This window comes from Canis aureus, chromosome 9 (assembly GCF_053574225.1).
Source record: "Canis aureus isolate CA01 chromosome 9, VMU_Caureus_v.1.0, whole genome shotgun sequence".
NCBI lineage: Eukaryota > Metazoa > Chordata > Mammalia > Carnivora > Canidae > Canis > Canis aureus.
The window spans coordinates 31,320,276-31,339,122 of NC_135619.1; the positions used below are offsets into that span (position 1 = coordinate 31,320,276).

The following is an 18,847-nucleotide window of genomic DNA, read 5'->3' on the forward strand; positions in this document are numbered from 1 at the left end:
TGGCTCATTTCTGGCCATGGATTGGTCATTACTTCTTATTTGTCTAGTACAGATGCAGGTGATGTAGAACAGATGAAGTGATACAGTCCAAGCCCTGACAGTAGTCAGTTCTCTAAAAAGAAAATAATAAGCCAAAGATTGGACCAGGTTCATCACTAATAGATCATTAATATCCAAACATTTTTCTTTGTGGTTATTGATTTTAAATACTCTATTTAATCCTCTGGAGCATTAGAACTGTATAAAGAAAAAAAATGACATTTTAACACAGTGCCAGACCAGACATTTTAATTTCCATTGCAATTTTCTGATAAAGCTCATCCCTTGAATAAGTATTAACTGTCATGCTTTTGCAAGTGGGATAATATTATACAACAGCCATGAACAGGGGAAAGAGAATGCCTCTTTCTGTGAGACCAAGGAGAATATGAGGATCTCTTATCTTTGATTTAGGCAAATACCCAGTTATGAAAGTCTGAGTACCTTACCTCATCTCTTGAATGCCTGAGTCTTTTGGACTTTTTATTTAAATTTAGGGATAGGCTCAAAGGGAAAAGATTGCCTTGAAAGGCCAGTTTAATGCAGTTACTCGTTAATGCAGTTAATGCAGGAACCCAAAGCTACAGTTTTGTATCACTAATGTTTTAATTACCGTCTGAACATTTCCAAAGAGAGTTGAGGACCTCCTTCAGATATTAATTACCACATTTTAGTTTTCTAGGAGAGAGGTTAGAGCCATTGTAGAGTGTCTGGTGGTTTCCTCCATAACTCTGCATGCATTATTTTTTCCACAGAATTTAGATGAAGAGAAACAATTACTTTATGATTTCCCCTGGACAAATGTTGGAAAGTTGGTGTTTGTGGTAAGTTTAAAATAACTGATTAAAGAAAAATTGCAGTTGTTTGTTTTTGTGGATTTTTGTTATTCTTCTCTCTTTTGTTTTGTTTTTAAAAACGATATTGTCCCAGGCACAAAAACTGGTATTTTTAAAAAGTTGAGGAAGAATACCACTAGCTTTCTTATATTCTTTCTGTATATGCTTTAATCCCTGCCACTCATCAGTAGTGAATCTAAAATTAAGGAATCTTAAGGCAAAAGAAATTACTAATTTTAATTTGTGAGTCTCGTCCCCAGTGTGCTATCCTAAGTTACTCTAGTTGCAGAAGAAATATAATGGGGAAAGTACAAGATGAGTTTATCAAACAGAATTATTTTCAAAAGCCTATAGCAAAGGGAGCAGAAAACAGAAAGCCATAACCACAAGATAAATTACTTATAGCATAGGAGTTGGCCAGTTCTTTTGAAAGTTACTTCTTTGAGCAAAGAATAAAGAGTGATATAACAAGATGTTTCTATTAATATCTAACTCTTTGAAACTCATCATTACAAAGAAGGATCTACAGTTCTTAACAGGAAAAATACTGTTATTTTTAGAATATTGAGAATAGTATCCTTTTTTTGTTGTTGTTATAGGAGCGAATTCATGATTTTTCCCAGCTGTTTCTCTATTTTGCCAGCTATATCTGGTTTTTGGTAGGGTTCAAAGAATTACAGTTAATAATATGTATATCTAGTGGTCATTAAAATCCATATTTTTTCTTCAGAAACTGTTGGAAAAAATGCACAAAGAAAGGAGGAAGATAAGGATTTGTACACATGTGCTTCTCTCCCATAAGGAAGATGGCCTATATAAATAAAGGGCTGTATTGCCAAATAGCATTTGGGTACTGACTCCACATTACTCTGTGAAGTCAAAAGACCTGTTCCTGACTTTACATTATTTTAATTACTTGGGCACAGTTCAATCTGATTTCACTTTACTCATACATCGAATTGGGCCTGACCTGCCTCCTCCTCACAGGCCCTTTGTGAAAGGATCTGAGCTATATGAAAATGAGCGAATCATTACCCTAGTTATCCCTGTCATGCCCCAAACTGAGTAGTAATAAAGCACATTTATGGAATTGAATGTTTTAAGGGTCCTGGACTCAGTGGTTCCTGAATCTAGTTATGCATCAGCCTCATCTGAGGAGTTTGTTTAAGATAAAGATTTCTGGGCCTCATCCTTCTCCCATAAGAGATTTTTGATCCAGTGTGTGGATTGGGGACCAGGTATCTATTTTGGTGAATTTCCCAGATGATTCTTCTCTGATCCAGCCCAGTCCTGCCCAAGTCGTATGACCTTAAGCAAGTTACTTAACCTGTGTGCCTTAGTTTCTTTGTTCCCAACTGAGGATAATTGGTTCTTCCCTATAGGCTTCTTGTGAGGATTAAATGAGTTAATACCTGCCTGGTGCTCATTAAGTGGCAGTTATTACCACCCTAACATTGGGATCCACTGGTGCTTCCTTTAAAATGAAAAGTCCAGGGGTGAAAACTCCACCCCCCACTGAAATACACAAAGCCATATTGTTTTTTATTGACTTTGTGTAGTTAGAAAATGCCTCCCTCTTTGCTTTACTTCTCCCCTCTGGCTGAGAATTGTTATGTCTGGAATATTCCTTTTTTTTTTTTTTAATAAATTTATTTTTTATTGGTGTTCAATTTACCAACATACAGAATAACACCCAGTGCTCATCCCGTCAAGTGCCCCCCTCAGTGCCCATCACCCATTCACCCCCACCCCCCGCCCTCCTCCCCTTCCACCACCCCTAGTTCGTTTCGTCTGGAATATTCCTTTTGCAGTCCTGCTGCCCCATTCAGTAATGAAGAGGTGAAGGAATTTATAATATCCATGACTATCATAAACTTTGCCAAACTCTGACCATCAACGTATGTTAATGAACTTTATGTTAATGGCCTCAGGCTTAATGAATGAGATTCCTTATATCTTTATGATGGAGAAACTTAAAATACTATCTCTTCCTTTCTCTGTCTCATCCCTTGAACTGTCCCTCTAGCTTCCAGCTTGCTTGCTTGCTTGCTTTCTTCCTTCCTTCCTTCCTCCTTTCCTTTCCTTTTCTCTTCTCTTCTCTTCTCTTCTCTTCTCTTCTTTCTCTTCTCTTCTCTTCTCTTCTCTTCTCTTCTCTTCTCTTCTCTTCTCTTCTTTTCTTTTCTTTCTTTTTTCTTTCTTGTGCTGTATGCCCATCATGGGGCTTGAACTCACAATCTTGAGATCAAGAGTTGCATACTCTACAGACTGAGTCAGCCAGGTGCCCCCCAGCCTCTCTTTTTTATCCAGCTAAAGAAGTTTTTCCATTTTTTTTTCTTAACCCTATAAACAGGAATTTGAAGTGCTATCCTGCTATCATAACTCCTTATTTCCTCATCAGAGTTTGTCACAAACTATAGTTATTTTATGTGTTTACTTACACATAATATATTTCTATGAAGGTAAGGATCTAGTCTGTCCTATGTACTGTCATATTCTCAGTGACAAGTACAATGTTTGGCTCAACAAATATTTGAATGCATTATGCTTCTAGAATTTTTCCTCTTGTTTGCTGAATTAGGGTGTTGGAATTGCTTTGGAAGATGTTTTCATGGTGGGCCCTTCTCTTCTCCATTGCATAAGTGGCCCAACTAGCCAGAGAAATCAAAGATATTCCCCAACAGTCCTTCTCAGTCAGTGTTTACCAGAAGACCCTTGCTAGATACTTCTCTGAATTTTTGGTAAACTTTGTCCTGTGAAATTTTTGAATGGGAAAACAATAATTTAACTCTCAGTGGATTTTTAATGGAGCTTTCTACATTTATTTCTGAATCTGTAGTTTTCTTTATTAGAAAGAAAATGAAAGGGACCTTGGCAAATTAGAGACTTCTTTTCCCAAATCCGATTTATGCTTTCACTCCACAGGGTAAGAAATTTGAGATTTTGCCAGATGGCTTGCCCTCAGCCAGGAAGCTCATCTACTACACAGGGTGCCCCATGCGCTCCCGACACCTCCTGCAACTCCTGAGCAATAGCCATCGTCTCTACATGAATCTGCAGCCTGTGTTGCGCCACATCCGGAAGCTGGAGGAAAATGAAGGTATGGGGGTCTTGAGTGAAGAAGAAAATGGTGCCTTTGCCATCTGTGGCCCCTTACCCTAGAGCTGCCATCAGGGGGGCTCTAGAACCCCAAAGAATAGGATCCAAGGGGCAGCCCCTGTGGCTTAGCGGTTTAGCATGCCTTCAGTCCAGGGCATGATCCTGGAGACCCAGGATTGAGTCCCACGTCAGGCTCCCTGGGTGGAGCTTGCTCCTCCCTCTGCCTATGTCTTTGCCTGCCTCTCTCTCTCTCTCTCTCTCTCTCTCATGAATAAATAAATAAAATCTTAAAAAAAAAGAAAAAATATGAATCATTTCCACTGTCTGTCACCAAACTACTTCTGTTTTTGGAGAAAATTGGTGTAACTGCCAGGTGTATTGGCTTCCTCTGCTGCCACACTGCCAGTTCTTCCCCATGATGACTCATCAGTGTAATAAATACATCTCTCCAATGCTGACATGAATGTTAGGAGGAATGAAGATGGGACAGAAGCGCCAAGGAGACTTGTAAAAATAGGTAACTTAGGTGTAGAGCCCATCATTTGCCAAATTGGCCATGTTCCTAAATAGCCAGCTTATAGAGCCTTGAAAAGTTTATTTATTTCACAAGCTTTCCCATTAGCATTTTAATAAATTCTTATTTAGATGATGAGGGGAGCCCTTTAGAGCCTGAAAGAACTCATGAACCTCCCATATAGGTTCTAAGGTAAAATTACAAAGAATTTTCAGTTCTTACAAGGCAGAGTTTTATCTTTTACCATACATAGTACCAAGCGCATTTGGGGGCTTACATGAGGAAGGCAATGAAGGAATGATAAAGGTGTTAATTAGATTTCTTAGTTGGATAAATGTTGATAGAACTGAGAAAAGAGACATCTCTCTTTTTCTTCTAAAGAAAACATACCTAGTTTCTTCTACTTAGAGATTCTTCTAGATCTAAAGAAAGCCTGAACTAAGTTTCTCTGGGCCCGCCTTAGCCTGACTCCAGTTATCTCATCCACACTTAAGAGCCTCATCATTTTTACAAGAAAGCTCTTTTTCTGGTGTTGGTTTACCAAAACAAACAAAAAACCCACACAAAAAGAGACTGTATTTTTTTTTAATTTAATTTAAAGTCACCTTATCTGAACGACTCTTTTAGTACGTTGTGGTAGAAAATGATCATAAGAATTCTTCCATAGCATTAAAAGAGAAGTTTAAAAAATGCTTTTGTCATGAAAAAAGGTTTTATAACCCAGTTTTATTCAACAGTTGGAGCTTATTCTTAGATCATATGTCAAGAGGCTACACTGCATTCTGTTTCAAAATTACATCTGAAAAGCTTTGTGGTCTCTGGGCTTTTACCACAGAGAGAATACAAAGAACACCAACATAGTGACGATCTGTGCTGTTGACACCCTTGATTACTAGGGAGACAAGAGGCTGCATTTTGCAGGTCTTAGAATAAATTTCAGAATTATGTAAATATTTCCTTCAGTTTGTAACTGAGTGGTGTGACACTTCTTAAACGTTTGTACTGGATCTAAGTGATACAGCTGTAAGAAGGGAACTCTGGCCAGCCGCATAGAACACCAAAGCTGCTCTGACACATTGACAGGAAGTAGATTTACCCTAAGTTCCTATGAGGTAAAGAATAGGTTGGCAGTGCTTGCCTTCTAATATACTAATGAGTATAGAGTAACTGTGACTGACTCTGAACCTGCTGGGAGGTGTTGGGAGTAAAAGGGCTGTTTGTAAAGAGGTAGAAAAACTTTTAAGTTACTAGAGCCATAATTCCCAATTGTTTTAGAACTCCAGCCTCTAAAGAATTTTTTAGAAAACTATTTTCTTTCTGCTTTCCACCTTGCAAATGCCACATGGCTATTATTTTAAAGCAACAGTGAATAGAAATTGTATGAGAATTTTGCAGACTGCTTTAGCTCTCCATCTTCATCTCATCCCCTGTTGCCTTCAGAAAATAAGAATCTTTAAAACGCAGTCTAGCTCTAAAAGATGGGTTGTAGATGATGCACGTGAGATTTGTCTCAGCTGTGTTGTGTTAGGCTCTGGTATCTAGCCCCAGTCTGTTTTCTGCATGGCTGTGCATACTTGGCTGTTGTGTTGTAGTCAGATTCCTTAGAATTGATGTGAATGGCTGGAGCACAACAATGTACACAAAACCTTCTGCAAGCATTTCTGCGTTTTGCTTCCTTGAAAGTGCATCTTCTCTTTCTGCTGATACTCCTTCCCTCTCTAGGGAGCCTATGGTGATTATACTTCAGAGTTGGATTTAGACATCAGGAGTGCAAGTGTTTTCACTTAACCAAGAAACAAGGCAATTAAATCCATCAATAGGCCCCTGAGAACCCAATTAGTCTACAAATTAGCAATTTCTGAAATAATATCTATTTAACATTCCCCAAATGCATTCTCCATCTTTAACATTGTTCTAATGTGTTATTTCTCATCAGTATTAAGAATATAAAGAATCTAAACTACTCCTCTGTTTTAAAATTCTGACCTGAAACACAGAAGTATTATTGTATACCTGCAACTCAGTTGGAATTTGGTGCTTTAATGTAGTGTTTAGTTAAGCATTTGATGAAAGGGACTTTCTAGTATGTCCTTGTGTTAAAGAATGGCCCTGACCTATTAAAGAATAGTTTTATAGTTCAGAGGCCACATAAGTATAAATCATCAACCCAGCAATGACTACTATGTTTTCTAAATAGATGATAAAGCCTCACTAGTTCACCCCAAATGGAGAAAAGGGGCCTTCATTAATTTTTCATTAATGAAAAGCTAAATTTTAGAACTCTCTGAAAGAAATTTGCAGAAGAATAGTTTTATTTTAAATTATATTTAGCAGTCATAACTAAGCTAGTAATGGGCCAAACTGAATAAATAAAATCACTGGCAGTTAGTATAATTATATTTATTAAACAGTCTTCTGTAGCAGTACTTCTGAAATTATTTGTGGGGAAGGACCAGATTTTTAAGATTTCTCATCCATTGTGGACTGATCCTTCTGCATAATACAAAATCACAGTAGTGGCTGTCATGGCAATGTCCAAGTGCTCTAAAGACTTCTAAATATTTATTCTCACATACTGAACCTATGTCACTGTTGGCCAATAGCAATTTGCAGACAAGAGGTGGTCTGGTGATTCTACATGGAAGAGTACTTTTCTATAGTTTTGAAGCTTTAAGACTCTCTGAATAGTTTAAATACAACCTCAAATCTGTTGTATTGGTTTTTATGCATTTGCAGTCTTAAGTTGAGCTCCTGTCAGAATCATCACTCTCCAGTCCCTGGATTCTGGGTGTGAAAGCGCCCTAGTTCTTAGCCCAGTGACTCACTAAAGCTAACCAGCCCTTTCTTCTGTCTGGGTTGAATATATGACGTGCTGTGTCCTCACCATGCAGAGAAGAAGCAGTATCGGGAGTCTTACATCAGCGACAGCCTGGACCTTGACGTAGACCAGCTGGAAAAGCGGTCTCGGGCCAGCGGGAGCAGCGCGGGCAGCGTGAAGCACAAGCGCCTGTCCCGTCACTCCACCGCCAGCCACAGCAGTTCCCACACCTCGGGCATCGAGGCGGACACCAAGCCCCGGGACACGGGGCCCGAGGACAGCTACTCTGGCAGCGCCATCCACCGCAAGCTGAAAAGCTGCAGCTCCATGACCAGCCACGGCAGCTCCCACACTTCTGGCGTGGAGAGCAGCGGCAAGGACCGGCTGGAAGAGGACTCGCAGGACGATGGTAACCTGCTCACTGTGGGCTTTCCCAGCAAGCTGCTGTTTCTGTCTCCCCTCCTTCGTCTTGCCTAGTATTTTTTTCAAGTGTCACTTCTGGAGAATTGATGTGTGGAGCATAACTAAGAAGCAATAATGGAGATGAGGAGGGGTCTTGTATCCTCTCCCATGATTTGGTGCTTGTGTGGTGAACAAAGCTTTCTTCTAGTCATGATCCTTTGCCACCCTGGGATTGGGTGTTGGTGGATTCTGAGTCCTAGCGGTTTATGTGAAATGGAGCAGCGGTCAGTCCTGCAGTGCTCACATCTGCGTTTCTGATTCCCAGATTAGATAGGCATTGATGGGGCACCTGGGTGGCTCAGTGGTTGAGCACCTGCCTTTGGCTCAGGGCGTGATCTCAGGGTCCTGGGATTGAGTCCCTCATCAGGCTCCCCTCAGGGAGCTTACTTTTCCTGCCTGTCTCGGCCTCTCTGTGTCTCTCATGAATGGATAGATAAAATCTTTAAAAAAATAAAAATAGTAAATAGATGTTGGTTAGGACAACTGAGTAGATGTAGAGCTAGTGACAGAAATGTCTTAAACTTTTTGCAGGAAAAAATATTTGAGCTCAGACCATTGCTTATTTTAGTATTTCTTAAACTCCTCCTCTGCACCCGGAACTCTGGGAATATAATAGAAAGTTAGTAGCTAGCTGCTTAACTCTGTGTTGAGATAAAATCAGACCTCTAGCCTGTATCATCAAGCTGAGCATATGTGTATAACCTTTTTACTATTTTTCTGCCTCAAGTGCTATAGCATTCATGTTTGGGGAAAAGATACTTCATTAAGGAAAACTGCAGCACATTTGTTTGGTTACTATAGAATTTATGTGGATCTCAAATGAAGTCACTTAAATGCCTTGCAGGTAGGCAGCTAAGAGAAATGGGGAGCTTCATGAAATACCCATTGTGCTCTGGCCCTAGGCAAACAGCCCATCAGTCTCAGTTTACCCTTCGTCATCTCAGCAAGGTGGTATAGCTCTTTTCTTCTTCTTTTTTTTTTTTAAGATTCTATTTATTACTTTAAAGAGCAAGAATGTGCGTGAGCACACAGGGTGGAGCAGAGAGAGGGAGAAGCAGACACTGCGTTGAGCGAGGAGCCTGATGCAGGGCTCTGTCTCGCAACCCTAAGATCGTGACCTGAACGAAAATCAAGAGTCAGACAGTTAACCAACTGAGCCACCCAGGCACCCCTTTCTCTTTTCTCTTTTCTTTTTTCTTAAAGAGTAAAGAATAATCGACAATCAGATTGTGGCATTAGAAGACATGTAACAAACACAACAATCCTGTGAAAAATGAGAACAAATACATCTAGTGGGGAATTGTCCTAAGAGTTTCCTATTATATAGATTCTCATTAGCAAGTTTGTTTTAAAATAGGGATAATTACATAGCCTCCCTCAAAGTATGGCTATGAATTCTGGTGTCCCTTTCCCTTCATATCCCCAAATGTCTTTTCCTTCTTCTGTGCCAGAAATAGAGATGTTGGTCGATGATCCCAGGGACCTGGAGCAGATGAATGAAGAGTCTCTGGAAGTCAGCCCAGACATGTGCATCTATATCACCGAGGACATGCTCATGTCACGGAAGCTGAATGGACACTCTGGTGAGCTCTTATGGGAAGTTCTTCTCCTTAAGTAATAGATTGCCCCAGCCTGAGAAGCAGGTGCCTCAGAAAATAGAAGGAATGGGGTGGGGCTCTAGGTCATACAGGATTGGAATCAGAACCTTGCCAAGGCAGTGCCCCAAACTGCAGGACTGGTATATTCTGAGGAAGAAAGGGAAAGGAAGGGGAAGAAGCACCTAGGATTGGGAATTAGCCTCTTCTACCCCAAGGTCTGGACAAAGTGGTAAAATACAGTTTTCTCTTGGTTGTTGTTCATTTGTTTTGCTGTTTTAAGCGATAACTAGAGAGTCATATAATACATCTAGAAGGAGCCTCAAAGACCTTTTTTCAGATGAGAAATCCTGTAGATTAGGGGGACAAATATTATGTGGCTAAAAACAGAAGTCTGGTCTCCAGGTTTGTTTTGTATTGTTTTCCCTCACTAGATCATACTCGGTATAGGAGCCGGGAGGAAAACGTGTCAAAAAAGTTTGACATCAAAAGACACTTACTAAATTCCATATCCAATTAGCTCTACTAGAAAACATGCATTCACTGTAACCCTAGTACAGAGTATATAGTATCTATTTCTACCAAATAAAAGATATTATCCTAAAAAACCCCAACACTATGGATTTTGTTTTTAAGCTTCAGTCACTCCTAATGGCTTTTGTCACATTTTATGGATTGGTCTCCATTTGATGTAAAAACATATCTTAGGAATCAGTGCTGTCGCACTGCTGTTGACATGGTGCGGGTGCTTATTATTCAGCCATGTTGAGCTTTAACATGAAAGAGTGTATTTACAACCAGGATGACCTGCGATCACTCTGTCAAGATCCACAGTCCCTGATAGTGAGCCTCACCCATGCAACAGGTGCTAGAAATCAGAGATGAACAGGGCCAACACTCCTGGTCCTCTCATCCGGGCATTTAATCTGTAAGAGCATGAGACTCTCTTTATTGCAGAATTTCATGTGCTAACCTAGCAGAACCATGGCTTCCAGATGCTCTGCCAGGAATAGACCTGCCAGTGGTTACAGAGAATCACTCTGCTTACTCAACACAGATTCATCTGGCAGGTTGCTCTGATCATGCTTAACATTCTCATACCAAACTCTGCTCTTTTTTTTTTTTTTTTGCCCATTTGCTCTATATTTTTCCTTAGACGTTTTTCCTTATAAATACATTTTAATATATATTAAATATAAACCAATTATATGCACATTATAGATGGGTAGATATTTGCTTTCACTGCGTACATATGTATTTTTGTGGAAATAAAACTGTCTAAACAGTACACACCAAAGTGTCTGTGGGAAAAAGGAGATGTAAAGGAAAGCCGACTTGTGCTTTTTATTTTTATATATTCCTACATTTAAGTTTTCTAAGATTTTGTAATTTTAAATAGAAATAAAATATAAATAGAGTAGCTGCCGAAAAAGGTTTATATACAAAAATGTTTCTTGATATGTTATTTATAATAGCAAAAAAAAGGAAAAAGGACCTAAACAGTTAACAACGAGAGGTTGTATATTCTATTCAAACGGTGAGATATTGTACAACCATTAAGTAATAGGGTCTTCAAAGAATATATAATAATAGGAGAAAGGCAAGAAAAACAGCACCAATTGTATAATAGGATGATCTCAAAAATGTATATGTATACAAAAAAATAGATAAAAGTATTAACAGCCTTTTCTCTAGATGATGGGGTTATCAATGGTTATCGATGGTCTTGTTTTCTTTCTTGCATCATCCTACTTTTTCAAATTCTCTACAATTTGAGCATTAAACATTGTTTTAAAATATGGAGCTGAGGGATCCCTGGGTAGCTCAGCAGTTGAGTATCTGCCTTCGGCCCAGGGCATGATCCTGGGGTCCAGGGATCGAGTCCCACGTCGGGCTCCTTGAATGGAGCCTGCTTCTCCCTCTGCCTATGTCTCTCCCTCTCTATCTCTCTCTCTGTCTCTTATTAATAAATAATTAAAATCTTTGAAAAATAAAATAAAATAATAAAATAAATAAAAATAATAAAATAAATAAAATATGGAGCTGAGATTGAGTAGTGATGGAAGTTTGATAGATGTTGGTTTAGTATTCCAACCACCTGACTTGATGCAGATCTAGCTAATGCAAAGTCTGGGTTTGGGAGCAGATTCTTTACAGGCATAGTGGCCAAGAGCACATTTATCAGGAAATCCAGAAGGACCTGTCCCAATTGCCAACCAAGTACACTAGTCCACATCTTTCTCTGATGATTTGTTAAAAGTTTAAAGCTTTTTAAAAAATAAGGATATTCTAGAGAAAGACCTCCCCCCACTAAAGCAATCTGTACACCCCCAAAACATGAGTATATCCACCTGAGAGTTTTTAAACTGTGTACATGTAAACTGAGAATGTCTTCCTTTCATGTTTCAACTGAACTAATTATCAAACACTTAACATGCAAGGCATATACTAGTCACTGACTTATTGACTCATTTCTAAAGAGTTAAGGGATAGGGACACCTGAGTGGCTCAGTGGTTGAGCATCTGCCTTCAGCTCAGGGCATGATCCCGGAGTCCCCGGATCAAGTTGCCACATCGGGCTTCCTGCAGGGAGCTTGCTTCTTTCTCTGCCTATGTTTCTGCCTCTCTATCTGTGTCTCTCATGAATAAATAAATAAAATATTTAAAAGTAAATAAAGAGTTAAGGGATAGAACACAAAAGACCATTTCTGAGGTTATTAGCAGTAGCTAAATAAAAATCACATTACTCAAGGTTCTTTTTTTTAATAAGGTGAAAACATACTTTCCCTAAGAAGAAGATCCTTAAGAAGCCATTTGGCCTTAAGGATCCGGGGTTTGACTGAGTTGCTTCATCTATGCACGAGAAAAACGTCAGTAATCATATTCACTTCCCATCTCCAGTTCTTGTTAGCAGTTTTATCTTTTGAAACATTTTTTTCTGGTGCTTTACTCACTTGCCAAGCCACAAAGGGAAGTTTCAGCCCTGGATTTCTGTTTCCAAAATATTAGCAGATTACCCCTGAGTGCTGAGGTAATTAGGGGATCCTGTTCGTCTCGAAGATCCAGAACTGAATGTTTAGGGAGGCCTCCCATTTGTGGCCTCTCCCCTGTAGAATCTGCTGCAGGAGGCGAGTGCCACAGGGTCCCCATCAGCCCGAGGAGCTCCTGGGAGCTGAGTGTGTCCCATCTGCAGACCTCGCACCTTGACTTGCCCTTTCCGTGCATTTGCTCTTCAGTCATCATTAAACTCTTGGATAGATGCTGCTGTTAGCCCCACTATATAGGAGGAGACTGAGACACAGGGAGCCTAAGTCCCTGACCAGCATCCACAGCTAATTATTTGTCCGGAGCCAGTGCCATCCCAGATCCGCATGACTCTGGAGGTCAAAGCCTCACACTAAATGACTGCACATCTAAGGGGAACCAAGCCTAGAAGGCCACGTCACATTTCAGCAGGGGTTAAGTTCAGACTTCATGCTCTGTGGAGTGGGAGGAACCTTAGGAGATAAACCGCTTTACACCTACAGTCTTTTTGTTACTACCTTCATAAATAGATTAATTAGAAGTTGTCATTTACTTTAGAAAATTCAGGTCCTAAGCTCCTTCCTGTACTCTAACCCCACATTTATCCCTGTTGTCCCTATTTACTGTAAGACAAGAGACAGTATATATTCCATTCTGGTTGTCTTCTATGGAAGAATAGCAGATTTTTCAGTAATGGTTAATATTTGACCTTTCAATCGTGGTGGTAGTATATGTCAGACATGTGGCAAGAAGTATGAATAATAAGAAGTCTTCATTGTTGGTTTGTTTTTTTTTTTCCATGTTTTACTTTAGGGTTGATTGTGAAAGAAATCGGTTCTTCCACCTCCAGCTCCTCAGAAACAGTTGTCAAGCTTCGCGGCCAGAGTACTGACTCTCTTCCACAGGTACAGAAGGAATTGGAAATTTTAAACTGGATACTGAAGTTATAGAAAACTTTAAATAGGAACTTACATTTATATAAATGAGCAAAAATTAAAAACCCTAAGGCAGTGCTTCTCACTAGTTACATTCTAGTTTTGTTCTGAATATATATCCACTTTATTTGCTAGTTCCATGCATCTTTAAGTTGATTTTTTTTTTTTAGATAAATTATGTACTTTGTTTCATACTTTTTTATAGTAGGGAAGTGTCTAGACTTCAGACTTCAGGTTAACTGTGTGTGTGTGTGTGTTGACCTTAACAACTGGGAGGATAATTTTTTTGTCAGGTTTGTTATGGTAGAAATGAAACATACTTTCAAAGTATGCTGATTGAGACTGTTTGGTAACTTGTGATCACTGGCTAGACTATTAAAATACGAAAATGTAAAATACTGTGAAACTCATAGTTGCAGCATCTGGGTTTATTCTATAACTGATATTCACCTCTGTTTCCTGAGCATTCACCTTCTCTCTCCTCTTTTGCCTCTCTTTCTTGGAGCATCTCTGTCTTTTTTGTTTTTTGGCCTTCTGTGTGTGCCTCTCTCCTCCCTTTTTTCCTGTCTCATTTAAGTAGTATTAATGTGCACATGATATCTTATTAAATATTTTTTTGAATACTTCAATGAATAATTTCTAAAGCACTATGTGTAGCATGATGATTACGAGCTTCAGGGTCACACTGCCTAGGTTTGCCCTCTAGTTCTGACACCCAGTGTTAGATCTTACTGTATATAAATGTTTGTGGGGCGCAGCTAAGGACTGGGTTCTGCACCTCCAAGATGGGAAGCACATTTGTGGGCCTGCTGTGTGGATTTGTGATGCGGCCCTAATGCATTCTGCATGGGAGATCCCAATGGCACCTGGGAAGCCTGCATGAGTACAGGGGATCAGCATCTTCAGAGAGTGCTCAGATGTGGTATTTCCTAATAAAATGTTTTTGGGCTCAGACCCCATTCTCTCCTCCTACTTTAAGCAGTAGGAGCAGAAAGCACTTCTGCCTTTAAGCAGAAAGCAATAACTTATTCTGACAAGGTTGGCTTTTATGGTGTTTGGCAGCCAGAGTTGAGTTCCCTTAAATAACCCATGAAGTATCTTTCATTCATGTAATTATCTGAACCATTTTTTAACCTATTTATATTTTCAGCTAATACCACTTCTTGGGGTAATGAGTTCTACAAGTCTGCTGCCTACTGTATGAAGTATTTGGGAGAATACTGCTTACAGTGTTTGGGACCTGCCTCTCACCTCCCAGCCTTTTCTGTACTTTGTATTAGTATTTTAATTTTTTTTTTCATTTATTTATGATGGTCACACAGAGAGAGAGAGAGAGGCAGAGACATAGGCAGAGGGAGAAGCAGGTTCCATGCACCGGGAGCCTGACGTGGGATTCAATCCCGGGTCTCCAGGATCGCGCCCTGGGCCAAAGGCAGGCGCTAAACCGCTGCGCCACCTAGGGATCCCTGTATTAGTATTTTATCCAAGAGCTCTAGCTTTAAAAAAAAAAAAAAATTCTTCAAATTGTGTTTCTTGAATGGTTCACTTCCCCACATCTTATTAAAATAATAACGGACCTCAGCATGAGAGTATTGCCATGCTGAATGTCATATTCTAATGAAAAAAAAAAAATTAGACCCCATCTTAACCTATCCAGCCCTATTTTAAGACAATTTCTTGACTTCTGAAATGCTAGAGACAGTTGGGTTCCTGTTGCATTTACCTCCTTTGCCTTAGATTACTCATCTGTAAAATGGGGAAAATAATGCCACTGGCATCTTAGACCTGACAGGAAGATTGAACCATTAGGGCCTTACACATGATAGGGGGTCAGTAAATGCTAGCCAGTGTTGCTCATGGTGGTGGTGATGGTGGTTGTGTTGACATATTCCCCACAGGGCCTCAGGGGCCCAGAAACCTCCAATTGGAAATTAGTTTCCAACATATAAGGATTCCATAACCTTTTATGATTTTGCAGCTTCTCTCTTTACAAGGGCAAATATTGCTAACCTTTCAGTTTAGTCTATACTCTTAAAGTTGTTTTAACCTTTCCTTATTTTGCAGACTATATGTCGGAAACCAAAGACCTCCACCGATCGACATAGCTTGAGCCTTGATGACATCAGACTTTACCAGAAAGACTTCTTGCGCATTGCAGGTCTATGTCAAGACACTGCTCAGAGTTACACCTTTGGGTGTGGCCACGAACTGGATGAAGAAGGCCTCTACTGCAACAGCTGCTTGGCTCAGCAGTGTGTCAACATCCAAGATGCTTTTCCAGTCAAAAGAACCAGCAAGTACTTTTCTCTGGATCTCACACATGATGAAGTTCCAGAGTTTGTTGTATAAAGTACATCTGCGTGCAGCTAGCTGTACAGGCCAGCTGCTGTTTGCTGGAGGCTGAAAAGCCATGGGTTCTTTCCTTAATTATTGTGCCATATTTTCTTCACCCCAAAACATAGCTCTTTCTTGATGATATTGGCAATGGAAATAGAAGCCTTGGGACAACTGCACTTTAAGTATTACACAGAGATAAAAGAACTACAGAGAATGGACAGCAAGACAAGTGCCCGGAAGTTCATGATCCTTTGGAAGGAAATGTGCTTTACTAGTTACCAAGCCTTCAGGACTTTGAATTGTGGTGTGTCTGTTCCTTGTTTTGTTTTTTTAGTTTGATTACACGACATCACATTTTTTTTATCATGTGAAAGATGTTGTTAGGTTTATTTGTTTGCTTGTAAATTTTTTGTGGTCACTCCCTCATGCATGTGGCTTGAGGGAGGAGAAGAAAAGAGAGTCTCTCCTTTTAATGGAGAGACCATTGCCTAGTACATAGCCATTGCTGCCTCACTGGGGCTGTCCCAAAGTGAACACTAATGAAGTGGTCAAAATCCTGTAGTTCTAGCAAGCCAAAGATACGTACATAACAGAAGCGCAGCCCAGGGTCAAGAAGATGCGAATGAAGCAATAACCAGAAGGTTCTGCGTGCTATGATGCCTTGTGACTCATTCATGCCTGGTCAGTGCCATGTCCTCTTCCCGCCCTTCCTGAAAGCTTTGGGACTCATCTGAGCTTCTCATTCAAGTAACTGATCAGTTGTGTTCATGTCATCATGCATTTTGTGGAGTTTACAAAACCAGTTTGTTAAAGCTATGGAAAGGTCTTAGAAAATGTTTGTGCTTGGTGTTTTGCTTTGTTTTTAATCAAGAACAAATTATGGTAAGGCTGGCTTCTGCTTAACCAAAATACCCTAACCGTACGTATATGTTATACATATATAAATACCCGAGACTGCGTGTGTTTATATGTGTTTAAAGCTTACTAACTCTTCATCTTGGCTCCATGACTATTTTGTGTACGTGGTCTGTCTTGTTTACTATGGACGATGTGTCACTGAATGAATGATACCTACAGACAATCAGTTAATATATGTAGAGTTAAGAATGACTGTTTTCTCATATGTCTTTTGCCATGATTCTCAACCCTGGTTGCACAATAGAATTATTTGGGGAGCTTTAAAAATCATAACAATGTCTGGATCCCACTTCAGACCAATAAAATCAGTCTGTTGCAGTGAGGTCCAGGTGGAGTTGCCTTTTCCTTTAAAACTCTCCAGATGGAGCTAATATGCAACAGGGTTTAATACCACTGCTCCAGAGGGTATCTTTTTGTCAATTTTGAAGTTAAAGTATACAAAAAAAGTTAGTGTTTGAGAGGGGGCCATTTTTAAGACAGTTACTGCCATTGCTGATAGTATATATATGAAACCAAGTCAGGAGAGTGAATTTATTAACCTTTAGCTGTACAGTAACGATGCTGTTCGCACTTCAGGAGAGAACTTCAGCACAATGTCTTTCTATGAGATGTTTGTAATGATTTCATATTTTACAACATTTGTTTACCATATTTTGATATACCATTTTTTCTATCTGCCAGGTTTTCTTAAAAAGAAACTATATATTATTTTCTAAAGAAACAGTCATATTTTTATACAAAATTAAGTTTTCAGGTAACAAAGAAATAGATTTAAGGTACAACAGAACAAGCAGTGTTCCCGTGGGTGGGAATCAGTATTCTAAACACATGGAGAACAGCCCCACCTGGGCTGCCCCGGCACGCCCGTGTGCAGATGTAGCAGGGCAGTGTGTACACTACAAGCCTGGTCAGATCAGCTTAACCCCACACTTAGAAAGGAACAAAAGTTACATAGAGTTCTGTAGTCATGAAATTATTTTGCTTTTATCAAAAGTTTTAAGAGAACCAAAGTTTCAGATGTCAGAATGTACAAAAGTATCTCTCAGTCTTATGTATGAAAAGGTAGAAGGATCATCTAATGACTGCTTCACTTATAAGTAAGTCGTTAAATAATCAACATTTCATATAGATGCTTCAGAGACAAATCCTGGGAAGTTTAACTCTAAAGAGCCCAGACCATAATGCAGTGCATTTCTTTAGCTCTTAGCGTTTCTGGCAAACATCAAGACAAAAGCATATTTAATTTAATTAAGTATATAGTGCTTTATTTTCTCTGTACTTCAGCCAGATTCAGGTCTTCAGGGTTTTACCAGCATTGTTGGTGGTTTTGCACACCCTCTTAATAATTGGATTTATGGATAGTCTTGTGGGTTTTCAAAAATGAAACATGCTAAGGAACATTTTGCTTTTTGATCCTCTGTTTGCAGCAGAATTATATATATGTATATGAAAATCATTTTGGTTATCTACATTTTTGTATTTGGAAATTGTTTTAAACAATAAAAAAGGAAAAGAAACATATGAAGCTGTAATTTATTCTGCATTTGTTAATATCGTTGCTAGTCGGTATACCAGTTTGGTATATATTGCCTCTATACGTCTACATTTGTATTTGCAACAATGAGCTTTATATCTACATAAACTGTAAATAATCCTTTCTGTGAAAGGATCATCATATCAGGATGATACCAAAAGTGTGTAAAAGAAAACTGTTATTTTGTAATGATTTCTTATAGGCATTTCATGGTAAGATTAGCAGTCAATAAAGTTACTTTTTATTTGTCTTTAAAGTGCCTTTTTCTTTTTTTATTAGAGTTCTCAGTTAAGCAAGAGGCATTAAAGAGTGAATGTTTTCTTTGTGTTCTTCCTTCACATAGTATAGCACCTGGAGGGGCAAGCTAAGGTCCTGCGTGGGAGAGCTCTGAGCTGGACCACCCCCTCGGCTGCTGTGATGGCTCAAGAGGACTGTGGCTGAGCCCTGCCGAGTGCTGTCCCCTTCCCACGTGGGTTAGGACTTCCTCTATTAACTCCTTCAATCCTCATACTTGCAAAGGCAGGTACTATTCTGATTCTCAAGTTAGAGATGAAGGAACTGAGGCTCCAAGAGGCTGTGGCAGCCAGGCACCATGCAGGCCCAAGCTGAGGGGCTGAAAGGATGCAAGAAAATAGAATATTTTTCACTTTTTAAGTTAAAATAACCACCTTAATTTTTCCCTCAAAATCATCATCTTTGGGGTGTTAAATTTTCATTTTTAAAAAGTAAGTGATTACAT

At 39.4% G+C, this 18,847-nt stretch overlaps 1 protein-coding gene across 4 annotated transcripts in view; it reads left to right on the forward strand.

Moving 5' to 3' along the window:
- Positions 1–18,364, forward strand: part of FRMD6 (FERM domain containing 6) — a 231,859-nt gene extending 213,495 nt beyond the window's left edge. For all 4 annotated transcript variants that reach the window (XM_077909283.1, XM_077909282.1, XM_077909285.1 and 1 more), the window contains 6 exons: positions 795–863; positions 3,798–3,972; positions 7,377–7,712; positions 9,217–9,348; positions 13,198–13,289; positions 15,384–18,364. In XM_077909283.1, the coding sequence (XP_077765409.1) occupies positions 795–863; positions 3,798–3,972; positions 7,377–7,712; positions 9,217–9,348; positions 13,198–13,289; positions 15,384–15,668 (1,089 nt within the window). In that variant the 3' untranslated portion in view covers positions 15,669–18,364. The remainder of the gene's footprint in view (positions 1–794; positions 864–3,797; positions 3,973–7,376; positions 7,713–9,216; positions 9,349–13,197; positions 13,290–15,383) is intronic.
- Positions 18,365–18,847: the final 483 nt, after the last annotated feature.